At 43.9% G+C, this 13,297-nt stretch overlaps 1 protein-coding gene across 1 annotated transcript in view; it reads right to left on the bottom strand.

The window, feature by feature from the left end:
* Positions 1 to 7,224, bottom strand: part of wdr54 (WD repeat domain 54) — a 16,375-nt gene extending 9,151 nt beyond the window's left edge. Inside the window, exons 1-5 of the mRNA XM_084054609.1 lie at positions 7,212 to 7,224; positions 4,250 to 4,529; positions 3,122 to 3,184; positions 2,410 to 2,476; positions 1,761 to 1,817 (exon numbers count right to left, since the gene is read on the bottom strand). Of these exons, the coding sequence (XP_083910735.1) occupies positions 1,761 to 1,817; positions 2,410 to 2,476; positions 3,122 to 3,184; positions 4,250 to 4,474 (412 nt within the window). The 5' untranslated portion in view covers positions 4,475 to 4,529; positions 7,212 to 7,224. The remainder of the gene's footprint in view (positions 1 to 1,760; positions 1,818 to 2,409; positions 2,477 to 3,121; positions 3,185 to 4,249; positions 4,530 to 7,211) is intronic.
* Positions 7,225 to 13,297: the final 6,073 nt, after the last annotated feature.

Below are 13,297 nucleotides of genomic sequence, written 5' to 3'. Positions count from 1 at the left end.
AAGTACAGGATGTACAAAGGACATAAACACTGCCAGTGCAGTCAGATAAAGGGAAAACAGCCAGTTACAAAGTGCATGTAAAGCAGAGCAATGTTACATACAAAACAAAAGATGGCATACTTGTCAAACACAGCGGACACCAATCATGGGTAAAGGAAACAACGCCTCCTCCAAATTGAGCGGCTTCCTATAATAGCTGATATTGAGCAGTACCTTGCTAACTGTTTGGCCCTCCTTTTGGAGAGGCCGGCCATTTGCAGGCCCCTCACAACCAACTTGTGCACGTGTCCTAGACTACCAAAGATAAAAAACAAAAGTTTACATCTGTAGCCTAGCTGAGAGATGGTCTGCTCTAGCTGATGATATTCTAGCACTTTGGAAGGCTTCCTCTAAGCTGTAATCAAAAGTACAGCCGACCTCGAGAATGAACACTTCGCTATGGTTCTCATTAACAACAATGACATCAGGGGTGTTAGCTGACATGTTAGAGAACACAGAATCATCGTTACACAGGTTAAACATGCTCGGCTTCACAGTAGAATGCTTATACAGCATGATGGAGGACCTGAAAATAGAAGAGATGTCTTTTGATATCAAATCCACTATTCTGTCATGCCTACTTATGTAGAGTCCCTTGTATACATGGCACCCATTTAAGATGTGGGACATGGTTTCAGCTATTTGTTCATGACCATGATGTATACAGTGAGGAGCATGGTTGCCTGGAAACCAGATGGAGAGGTTAAGTTTAGATGGTAAAACCTGCAACCTCGCTTTCAGAGTAAAGACAACAATGCATTCGTCTAAAGCAACATTTTTGAGCACAGAGTGCGAGACAGAATGGTCCCCAGCAGGGAGACATGCAGTCTTCCCTTGCAACCTCAGTTCAGTCCAATACTGCCGCAGCCTTTGCTGTTGTGCCCATAAGAGGCGGCCTCGGGCATTAGTCAGTGGGAGTTGGTGTTCTGTTCCACACACAGTCATAGATGCTCTGACAGAGATACTGGGGTCAGATATAAAGTCCTCCGAGACAGCCATCGCCTCTGAGTTAGACCCTACCCACTTCAAGGTAACATCAGCCCAACAGCACAGATCGTTTAAGTCCGGCCAGTCTGACCACACACCACACAGCCGGGAGAGCGACTGTCTAGCTTCCCACTAGGTTTCCTCCTGAAGCCTAGGAAGCTAGGATCCTCCTGAAGCCTATAGGAAGCTAGGATCCGAGCCACATGCCAGGGGGACCTTACGTCGTTTTAGGTCCAGGAATAGAGATGAACGTGCAAGCTCTCTCACATACTGGTCATCATTGTTCAGCATATTTAACAAGTGGGAGAGCCTCGTAGCAATATATGTCCATTCAAAATGGTGAACACCCAAACCACCTTCACGTTTACTGTGAAATATAATGTCACATGTTGTGTGTGTGTTAAGACCAGTCCATTGTCTCACTAAGTGCACAGTTTTGTCAGTCAAATCACGTAGTGATTTTTCGTGGAACATGAAAAGATGTTGTACCTTGGCCAATGCTATTATTCTGACTGCCTCCAGTTTCATGATTAGAGGCAGAGGCGATGCGTGGATTAAGTCGAGTCTGCTGGAGTACTCAGAAATGATTACCTCCACCTGATCGCCCCCACTCGCCTGCCACATTAAACTTGTGGCCCAAATATGTATATATATACACACACACAGTTCAGTGGTGCTCACACGTTTCCATGTCAAAGAGCCCTACATTGTAATAGTAATGAAGCATGACTCACCCACACAGATGTATTTGTCCTGCACGGCTGCTATTCCTCTGGAGAACAGGGCCTGAGCTGGAAGCAGACACAACCATGGGCAATCAACTGTGTTACTTTAAACCAGGGGTCTATAACGTTTTCAGGCCAAGGACCCCCTAGCTGAGAGAGAGATGAAGCAGGGAGCCCCTCACTAAATACTGTGTAAAATGATGTTGCAGATAAAACTTTTTTCATACATTTCATAGATAATTGCATTCATGTTAATGTGTATTTTAAGATAGTTAACCTTTAAACCCTCAATGTTTAGTCAACTTATCCGTTGGCTCTGTACTTGGACTGCTCTTTTTGCCCCTCTACACCGACTCAGAAAATAGCCGATCTACAAAACATCCGTTCATCCCAACTCAGTTTCAGTTTTTTGCATTGAAAACCACCCGTTTTCAGCGGGCCGAAGCCCCAAAATGGCGGATCACGGTTGGAAGGTTTGTCGTTCCTATGGATACACAGATACCTCCGCCAACCCACGGGGACTATTTTTTTTTTGGGACACAAATGTCGCTTCCACGCCGTTTCAATCGGATTGAGGTAATATATACGCTGGCAGGGGGATAGAAAACTATGTTTAATATCTTGGCAATCAATGTGTTAAGGGTAATGTGTGTTGTACCTGTGGGGGTGTCGGGGGAGTCCAGTGCATGCCAGTACACCATGATGGATCCATCTGACTCGTACATCTGAAACAAACACATGTTTTACTAGAAAATGTGCTCCTCGGAGCACAGGTCTCCGCCAGTACTGTTCCTGATTAATCCTGTCTTACCTATTTATATTACATATTGTCACGTGTCACTTGACCAATGTTAGCTTGATCCCGTTAGCTTGAACAATGTTACCTCACTTCCAAAAGTGACACACCTATTTATAGGATTTTATTTCGTCATGCGTCTCGCTAGCCAATCAAAAGCATTGGTGACAACATATTGTCACGTGTCACGTGAAGCTTGACCAATGTTAGCTTGGCTAGGGGGGACACACACACACACAGCGTGACGGGAACGAAAACATACTCTCCACCTCTGGCGGAGACAACAAGGATTGAAAGGTGCTTTAGCAGAAAATATCACACAGACGCCATAAGTCATTACCGCTAGATGCTGTGGTGGAAAAAGTACTCAAAGTGTTTTACGTACAGTAAGTAAAAGTCTCAATACTGCAATGTAGAAATACTCTGTTACAAGTAAACGTGCGGAATTCAAAACACACACACACACACACACACACACACACACACACACACACACACACACACACACACACACACACACACACACACACACACACACACACACACACACACACACACACACACACACACACACCTGGATGCCTTTCTGTGAGGTCAACACCAGGAGTTCACGGGATGGAAGAACACACCAGGCTGCCTGTGAGAACACACAGTGTTTATCATTATGTAATAAATATTATATATTATATAACAAACAGTGTTTATCATTATGTAATAAATATTATATATTATATAACAAACAGTGTTTATCATTATGTAATAAATATTATATATTATATAACAAACAGTGTTTATCAGCTGCATAATGCAGTGCTTCTCAAACTTTTTCACGTCAAGGACCCCCAAATTCACACTTATCAGCCCGCGGACCCCGTTTGAAAATATATGCCAGGGACCCCCATAAGAGAAGATCGTTACGGCTCTAGCAGTGATTTTCAACCATTTTAATTTAAAGGACCCCCAGTTTGACATGCATTAGAGGCTACGGACCCCCATTTAATGGCATTTCTAGTATCTGACCTGCATGAAGAAGGAGGTGTATAGATGATGAAGAAGGAGGTTTATAGTGATGAAGGAGGTGTATAGATGATGAAGAAGGAGGTGTATAGTGATGAAGGAGGTGTATAGATGATGAAGAAGGAGGTGTATAGTGATGAAGGAGGTGTATAGTGATGAAGGAGGTGTATAGTGATGAAGGAGGTGTATAGTGATGAAGGAGGAGGTGTATAGTGATGAAGGAGGAGGTGTATAGTGATGAAGGAGGTGTATAGTGATGAAGGAGGTGTATAGTGATGAAGGAGGAGGTGTATAGTGATGAAGGAGGAGGTGTATAGTGATGAAGGAGGTGTATAGTGATGAAGGAGGAGGTGTATAGTGATGAAGGAGGAGGTGTATAGTGATGAAGGAGGAGGTGTATAGTGATGAAGGAGGAGGTGTATAGTGATGAAGGAGGTGTATAGATGAAGGAGGAGGTGTATAGTGATGAAGGAGGTGTATAGTGATGAGGGAGGTGTATAGATGATGAAGGAGGAGGTGTATAGTGATGAAGGAGGAGGTGTATAGTGATGAAGGAGGAGGTGTATAGTGATGAAGGAGGAGGTGTATAGTGATGAAGGAGGAGGTGTATAGTGATGAAGGAGGAGGTGTATAGTGATGAAGGAGGAGGTGTATAGTGATGAAGGAGGTGCATATAGTCTCTGACCTGCATGATGAGGGAGGTGCTGGCGGTGGCGTTGGGCTCCTTGCTCTGCAGCTGGCGGTGTGAGTAGCTGAGGCCGTCCCAGGAGGCGCTGACCATGTTGACCAGGTTGCCGTGCACCACGGTGAAGTGGGTGAGGCTGCGCGGCGCCATGCGCAGCACGCTCAGGTTGTTGTAGAGCGCCGACGCACTGCTCTTGATCTGGATGCTCTTCTCTCTGTGGTACATGATGATGATGATGATGATGATGGTCTCTGCTTCGTCGTCACGTGGTCGTGGGGCCCTGGAGGTCCAGATCAGACATTTTACGTTGACCATTAAGGTAGGGTAAGTGATTTGCTTTGGTTAAAATAAGTGTTAAATAGCTCTATATTCTGATAGTACTCATTGCTATAGAGTGTTTGTTCAGTAAAAGGAGTCTCTTGTCTCTCCAGCTCTTTATTAAACAGAAGTTTCAGTTTCATTTCTAATTTTATCCAACCAGGACAGAGAACTCAATCAGGATATAGATTAAACAAGTGAAATTGGAAGTGATGACACTAAGAAATGAGCAGAAAAAAATGGAACTGGAACACTATACAAATTAAGCTTAAAAATGGGTACTTTCTCCTGATTGGCTGAGATTTTGACACCTACCGAAAAATGTATTTTCTGTTTATTAAAGAGCTGGAGAGACGGGGAGACTCCTGTTACTGAACAAACACTCTATAGCAATGATTACTATCAGAATATAGTATTTTAACCTTTTAACAAAATACTTTTTGTTTTAACCAAAAAATATCACTTACCCTACCTTTAATACATTTCAATCCGGGTACACATCTGTGTCATTTTAAGATTGCTTTGGCTATTCACAAATAGCAGATCTACAAGCTCATAGCGCGGCACCGAGTGCCGCGCTATGAGCTTGTAGATCTGCTATTTTCTTCAGAAAAATCCTGAGAATTTGCGCAAATCTTTGAATATATGTTTTAAAGCCAACATTTTTAACTCCGATCTGTGCTTCTGGGGGGGTCCATGGAACATCATATTTTGATATGGGGGGTCCGTGGCCAAATACATATAATTATGGGGGTCCTTTAGCCCTAGAATGTCTGTGATCTTACATACATTTCATGTATTCCAAATACACAGTCATAGATCACCCTCGTTGACGCGCTGTATAGTGACGATCTGCGCGGCCATAAAAGTGCTCTAAACTCCGTCTGTACTCACCCAATAATTAATTCCTAAGACTTGGAGTCATATTTTGTCCTCTAGTTTCATATCCATTTGAAAGTTCTGCCAGAAAACGTGTGTTTAGTCAAATATCTCCACTTTTCCTTGAGCTGCACACGGACGACTTTCTGTACGGGCGAGGAGCACGGACTTGAGTGAAGGACCACATTTAAAACGTCATAACAAATTGACACAGGGAAGCACAAACGAACGGGGAACACAATTTACAGGTGCTTGTGATTGGTGCGGGGTAATGAGTCACTCCATCTGCCAATTGTGTGTCCCAAACATTTGTGCGTCCTAAAGGAAGTTTACATATATTTAGTCCTGCACTCATTCCCGGGTCCCTCGCCCGTACAGAAAGTCGTCCGTGTGCAGCTCAAGGAAAAGTGGAGATATTTGACTAAACACACGTTTTCTGGCAGAACTTTCAAATGGATATGAAACTAGAGGACAAAATATGACTCCAAGTCTTAGGAATTAATTATTGGGTGAGTACAGACGGAGTTTAGAGCACTTTTATGGCCGCGCAGATCGTCACTATACAGCGCGTCAACGAGGGTGATCTATGACTGTGTATTTGGAATACATGAAATGTATGTAAGATCACAGACATTCTAGGGCTAGGGGTCCTTGACATGGAAACGTTGGAGCACCACTGATACAGCCACATACTGTTAGGATCTAGAAAACATTTTTAGATATGCATGTGGCCGTGGACCCCTGTCTCCAAATGTTTTGTTCCAGGGACCACCCAGAAGCAAAGATTTGAGTAACAAAATGTTATACACAAAAAGATTTTAACAACATAAATCTAGTATGTATGGGGGTCCCTGGCACAACATATTTCCACAGGGGAGACAGGGCGGGGGTTCACGGGCAGATGCATGTTCATTTGGGGGTCCATGACATGAAAAAGTTTGAGAACCACTGCGCTAAGACAGGGGTCTTCAACTTGTTTAAGGCCCGACCGAGGACCCCTTAGCTGAGAGAGAGATGAAGCAGGGACCCCCTTAGCTGAGAGAGAGAGATGAAGCAGGGACCCCTTAGCTGAGACAGAGATGAAGCAGGGACCCCCCACCACTACATATAGTATACAACTGTGTTGCAGATTAGACTTGTTTCATAGATAGCTTCAAAGACTTTATAACTTTTTCATGTCATGGTGGACCCCCAAAATGATTGTATTATGTATTTGGCTGCGGACCCCCCCCCGGACCCCCCCCCCCCCCCCATTTAAAAAATATGTTGTGCCAGGGATTTTTCAAAAATAGCAGATCTACAAGCACACTCGGTGCCGTGCTATGAGCTTGTAGATCTGCTATTTTTGAATAGCCAAAGTATAAATTATGGTTAAAATGATTGAAATGCTATATTAACACATTTTGCTGGGGACCCCCTGGTAACCCCCCCCCCCCAAAAGACCCCTGGGGGTCCCCGGACCCCACTTTGAGAAGCACTGCCCTAAGGGGTCCCGGACCCCCTGTTAAGAGTACAACTGCACTAAAACAGACTGTACCTGGGCTAAGCTAAGCTACATGTTGCTAGCTGCTAAACTAACACCTGAGCTCTAATAAGGTTTAGTTTGTCCTTATAGGCTGTTATAGTACTATGTCATCTTTAATAAGGATCACTAAACATATATAAATGATGCATTATATTATAAATGCCATTATTCATGGACAACATCAACATAAAGGCTTTATTCATAATAAACAGCATGAACTAAACAGATTAAATGAAATACCTTCCTCTACGCGTCCTCTCGCAGCCATAGAGACACTTCCGCCTCTGCGCGCTCTCACTGTTGCCATGGAGACACCATAGCTCCGCCTCTACGTCTGCGTAATGACGTCACTGAGCGACGCGTCGATGAGTTGTTACACCGAAATTTGTTGTTCTGTTGAATTCTGCGATGCCAGGGGAGGGGGGGGGGGGCTCTGTTTCTGTCATTTTGTCAAATTATTAGTTGTCAAATGAATAAAAATCGTTTTAAAATAGCAGATCTACAAGCTCACAATGCGTCGCATCGCGACGCATTGTGAGCTTGTAGATCTGCTATTTTCAAATGGTCTAAATGCATATAGGGCTGAAGTGGTTATTGTATGTTTTGTAATTGAAATAATTATCAAAATCTACAAAGTAACTAGTAACTAAAGTTTTCAAATAATTGTAGTGGAGTAAAAGCACAATATTTTCCTCTGAGGTGTAGTGGAGTAGAAGTAAAAGGATATTGGAAACACTCAAGAAAAGTAAATACCTTAAAATGAGTAAATTGAGTAAATGTACTCAGTTACTTTACACCACTGCTAGTAACAACCATAATCAACATGTTTGTCTGAGAGGCATTTTATTTGTGGTAAAAAAAAAGACATAATTAATACTAAAGGTCACACCTTTACAGGTCTAACACATTTACAGGGCTTCAGACCATTTAAGGTCTGAAGCCTTTGCCTTTTTTTTAATTAAATGAAGACATTTAAAGGTTGTATTATATCATATATACATAATGTAATGAAGTACATTCGTGTACAACAGACCAAACACGTTGATATGAAAGAAAAAAGTGTATGGTAATAAGCAGCAGTAGCCAACAGCGACCTCTAGGGTCACACAGTTCTATTGGTGAATAATTGTCACTGTAACATCATGAATGTTGGCGTTTTCTGTTGCTTAGCAACCAATGCAACGGGTACAAAAACAACTATTTAACGTGTTTGGAGAAAAAACACCACCTCAGTCTCCTTATTATACAGGTAATTATTATTACTTATTATATACTATTATTGTTTTTAGTTATTATACAGGTAAGGCAGCATACATCACATCACATGTCTCAATACAAAATGAAAGCTATTTGAACTGTTTTCATAACAGTGTTAAAGTGTTATAACTGTAACTGCTCCAGACTATAAAATCAGATCTTCTGATGGTGTGATCTTGATACTGCTAAGAAAGTATTATCTAACTGATTGATTGATTGATTGATTGATTGATTGAATACTTTATCAGAAGTGTGCAGAAAAAAGCACATGCAAGTACAGTTCAATACACGGTCAGCTACTGTAATAGGATTTAAAACCCAAGAAAGCCTATGGCTTGTTTCCATTGGGGTCAATATTCATATAATGGGGTTTAACTAGAGTAATGCTGTTTTACTCATAATGTCTACATGTAAAGGTGCAATAAGTAATGCTTTTTATTATTATTGTTTTATTTTTCAAATAACATTTAAATAGCTCAATTTTCTAATAGCAATCATTGCTATAGAGGGCTTACATAGGTTTCCCTGTCTCTCCAGCTCTTTAGAAAAGAGTAAAATAAATTACACGCTCAGCTGTAATGTAATGTCTGTCTATCAAAGAGCTGGAGAGACAGGGAGAAACCCTGTTATTCAAGAAAATACTGTGAATTACAGTATTTTGTACTGAGTAGGCTAACTTTACACCTAATGCAAGTAAAACACCACAGAGGTTTGGTCCATCTCATGATATTAAAGGTAGGTTTAACATTTTGTTTTGGTTCAAACAAAAATGTTTGTGTTAAAAGGTTAAAGCTCTGTATTCTGATAGTAATCACTGCCGCGTTGTAAGCTTGAAGATCGGCTATTTTCAAATAGAATCTTGCGGGGAAATTATAATATAATAAGCAGATATGGCAACCCTGTCTGCCACTGGCAACACCTGCGCTCGATTACAGACCTTGTTAAATACCTAGGCAACCTGGCCTTGACCAAGCCCTGCAGTGACATCATCAATTAAGAACCAATCATATATATGGCTCATATGGCTCTTACAGTGTGTGTGTGCGTGTGCGTGTGCGTGTGTGTGTGTGTTGTGAAGGTGAAGGTGAAGATGTCCCGCTCTGCGGTGAAGTCCCGCGGTGGAGAGAGACAGGGGGGGCGGGGGTCACACAGCCCCCAGTCCGCCGCCCTCACGGGGCCCACGCGGCCCCAGGAGACGGACGTGGATCAAGTGACGGTCCGCGGCCCCCTCACCGAGGCCCAGTGGACGCTCATGCTGGGACAGGAGGAGACAGAGGACAACGTGGGCCAGATCATGGACGCACTGCTGGCCAACGTTATGGAGAGATGTTACCACAGCTTCACCGAGAGACAGGTACGTTATGGAGAGATGTTACCACAGCTTCACTGAGAGACAGGTACGTTATGGAGAGATGTTACCACAGCTTCACTGAGAGACAGGTACGTTATGGAGAGATGTTACCACAGCTTCACTGAGAGACAGGTACGTTATGGAGAGATGTTACCACAGCTTCACTGAGAGACAGGTACGTTATGGAGAGATGTTACCACAGCTTCACTGAGAGACAGGTACGTTATGGAGAGATGTTACCACAGCTTCACCGAGAGACAGGTACGTTATGGAGAGATGTTACCACAGCTTCACTGAGAGACAGGTACGTTATGGAGAGATGTTACCACAGCTTCACTGAGAGACAGGTACGTTATGGAGAGATGTTACCACAGCTTCACTGAGAGACAGGTACGTTATGGAGAGATGTTACCACAGCTTCACTGAGAGACAGGTACGTTATGGAGAGATGTTACCACAGCTTCACTGAGAGACAGGTACGTTATGGAGAGATGTTACCACAGCTTCACAGAGAGACAGGTACGTTATGGAGAGATGTTACCACAGCTTCACAGAGAGACAGGTACGTTATGGAGAGATGTTACCACAGCTTCACTGAGAGACAGGTACGTTATGGAGAGATGTTACCACAGCTTCACTGAGAGACAGGTACGTTATGGAGAGATGTTACCACAGCTTCACAGACAGGTACGTTATGGAGAGATGTTACCACAGCTTCACCGGGAGACAGGTACGTGATAGTGAAATGCAGCCTTCAGTCTGAAATTGGCTGCAGAGTCGGCGATTACAAGGGGGAGGGGCTTCAAATTTCCCTAAACCAATCACAAGAGATCCACGGATCCGCCTACATCTGATGTCATCGCACAGCTTGTTTTAGCAGATATTTGCTGATTGGCTGGCTTGTCGTTAGACCCACCCCCACCTCCGACTCTCATTGGACGGTACTTTTTGTATCGAAGATATCCTATGCTCACATTTCAACACCAGGCCAAGAGGCAGTCCACTGAGAGAGTGGGCGGGGTCTATGGTTTGGAACCAGGCTAGAAATGCAGTGCACCTCAGCACCGGAAAAGACGCACTGTGATTTGCTAGTAAGTCACTTTGAGTGGCAGTTGGGGCAAACGCTCGACCCAAAACATGATTCACGATTCTGTCCCTATCGGTGCATGAGTGTGTGTGAGAGTGTGTGTGTGAGTGTGAGTGTGAGTGTGTCTGTGTCTGTGTCTGTGTCTGTGTCTGTGTCTGTGTCTGTGTGAGAGTGAGAGTGAGAGTGTGTGTGTCTGTGTGAGAGTGAGAGTGAGAGTGAGAGTGTGTGTGTGTGTGTGTGTGTGTGTGTGTGTGTGTGTGTGTGTGTGTGTGTGTGTGTGTGTGTGTGTGTGTGTGTGTTCAAAAAAAGACTGCATTTCATTCCAGATTAAAAAGCTGCAGGACAATAAGGATCTTCTATCATCTTGTTTCTCCTACAGTTGCGTCCTTTCTGCGTCTCCTGGACCAGGGGGCGTGTTCTCCAGCTGGTGGAGTGGCAGTTCCTCCATGGAGCTGAAGGAGGAGGACCTCCTCTGGAGGATCATGAAGACCCTGAACCTCCTCCAGGAACCACAGACTCCTGGGCTCAGGGATGTGTGCCCGTCGTACACGACGGCCCTAAACCACCACCCAGCCGCCCCGCCCACAAACAGGTGCTGTTCTTACTTCTACTCTGTGGTGTAAAGTAACTAAGTACATTTACTCAAGTACTGTTCTTAAGTACAATTTTGAGGTATTTCGACTTTACTGGAGTATTTCCAATTTTCTGTACTTATACTTTTACTCCACTACAATTATTTGAAAGCTTTAGTTATACTAGTTACTTTACCCTATATACATTTTGGCCATTTGAAAATAGCCGATCTACAAGCTCACAATGCCTCGCGATGCGACGCATTGTGAGCTTGTAGATCTGCTATTTTTGAAAAATGGTGGAAAATTGTGAAAATCTTTGAATATGTATTTCTAAAGCAAACAATTTTTACTCAAATCTTTGCTTCTGGAGGGTTCCCCGGTACGAAATATATTCAGATGGGGGTCGGCGGCCAAATACATATCATTTTGTGAGGAAAAAGTTTGAGAACCACTGATATAGTAACATATACACTATATGACAAAGAAATATCCACGAATTCAAGTCTCCATGGGGTGACTATAATCCATAGAAAAACATTTGGGGGTGAACTATCCCTTTAATGCAGGGGTCTTCAACGTTTTCAGGCCAAGGACCCCCTAGCTGAGAGAGAGATGAAGCAGGGACCCCCACAACATATTGTATAGATGAGAGATGAAGCAGGGACCCCCACTACATATTGTATAGATGAGAGAGAGATGAAGCAGGGACCCCCTCTATATTGTATAGATGAGAGATGAAGCAGGGACCCCCACTACATATTGTATAGATGAGAGATGAAGCAGGGACCCCAACTACATATTGTATAGATATATATATATATATACGGTTACACCGTCCCAAAAATCATATCACACAAAGATTTGGTGGACCACCTGTAGTAACACTGAGGACCCCCTAGGGGTCCCGGACCCCCTGTTGAAGACCCCTGCTTTAATGGGTTGACTTTTGACTTCCACAGCAGCAGCAATGTCCGGGCGTCCCGGTCGCCTCGCAGACTGACCGGCAGCATCAGCACCGTGTGAGCACACACAGCACCCACAGCTCTGTGGAGCCACACAGCACCCACAGCTCTGTGGAGCCACACAGCACCCACAGCTCTGTGGAGCCACACAGCACCCACAGCTCTGTGGAGCCACACAGCACCCACAGCTCTGGGGACCACAGCACCCACAGGGTGCTGCTCACCCCAACCCCCCCGCCACCCAAACGGGACCGACGACAAACAAAACGACAGATTCTCTCGACGCTGCACAGAACGGTGACAAACAAGGAGGAACAAAAAGACCTTCTTCCTTCAGCCCCTCCTCCTCCCAGGTGTGCATGGTTGTTACGTCAGAACACAGATTCCAGGGCGGGCCCTGGGTTATTATTAGACCACAGCAGCTTGCCCCGCCCCCGCCAAGGCGTCTCGCCTCATTATAAGATCTTGGACGCGACGACAACGACGACGAAGACGGGTCACGCCCACACGGCGGCCAAGAGACCAGGGTTGATTTCCTCGACTAAAACTGTGAGGAGAAATGTCCGTGGACTGCCTTTTTCTCACTGACGAAAACTACACAAAAACTACATAAAAACCAGTGAGCGTTTTGAGCTTGTAGATCGGCTATTTTTGCTACTTTTGTGTGACATAGAATGGCGAAGTAGCAATAGGGCATTAATTTATGGAAAAAGTTAAAATACAGAGATAAGCCGTGTCTGCCCGACAGTATATGCAACGTGTCCCTCTGGAGTGAGTGTGGAAATATATATGGCCCTCTGCATCAGCGATGGGCAACTTTGATGATGTAGAGTAGAGGGCCACATTGCATATACTGTCGGGCCATTCTATGTCACACAAAAGTAGCAAAAATAGCCGATCTACAAGCTCAAAACGCGTCGCAGCGCGACGCGTTTTGAGCTTGTAGATCTGTTTTATTTTTGGTATTTTTGAATTGAAATCCTGATTTATTTTTTGCTATTTTTTAATTGGAATCCTGAAAAGTAACATTTTAATTTAATTTCAAATACATTCAGTTATACTTATGTTAACGTTATGAACTTAAATACAAATAC

The sequence above is a fragment of the Gymnoscopelus microlampas genome, assembly GCF_963454915.1.
Source record: "Gymnoscopelus microlampas genome assembly, chromosome: 4".
Taxonomy (NCBI): Eukaryota; Metazoa; Chordata; class Actinopteri; order Myctophiformes; family Myctophidae; genus Gymnoscopelus; species Gymnoscopelus microlampas.
This window is presented reverse-complemented; position numbering and strand designations above follow the sequence as displayed.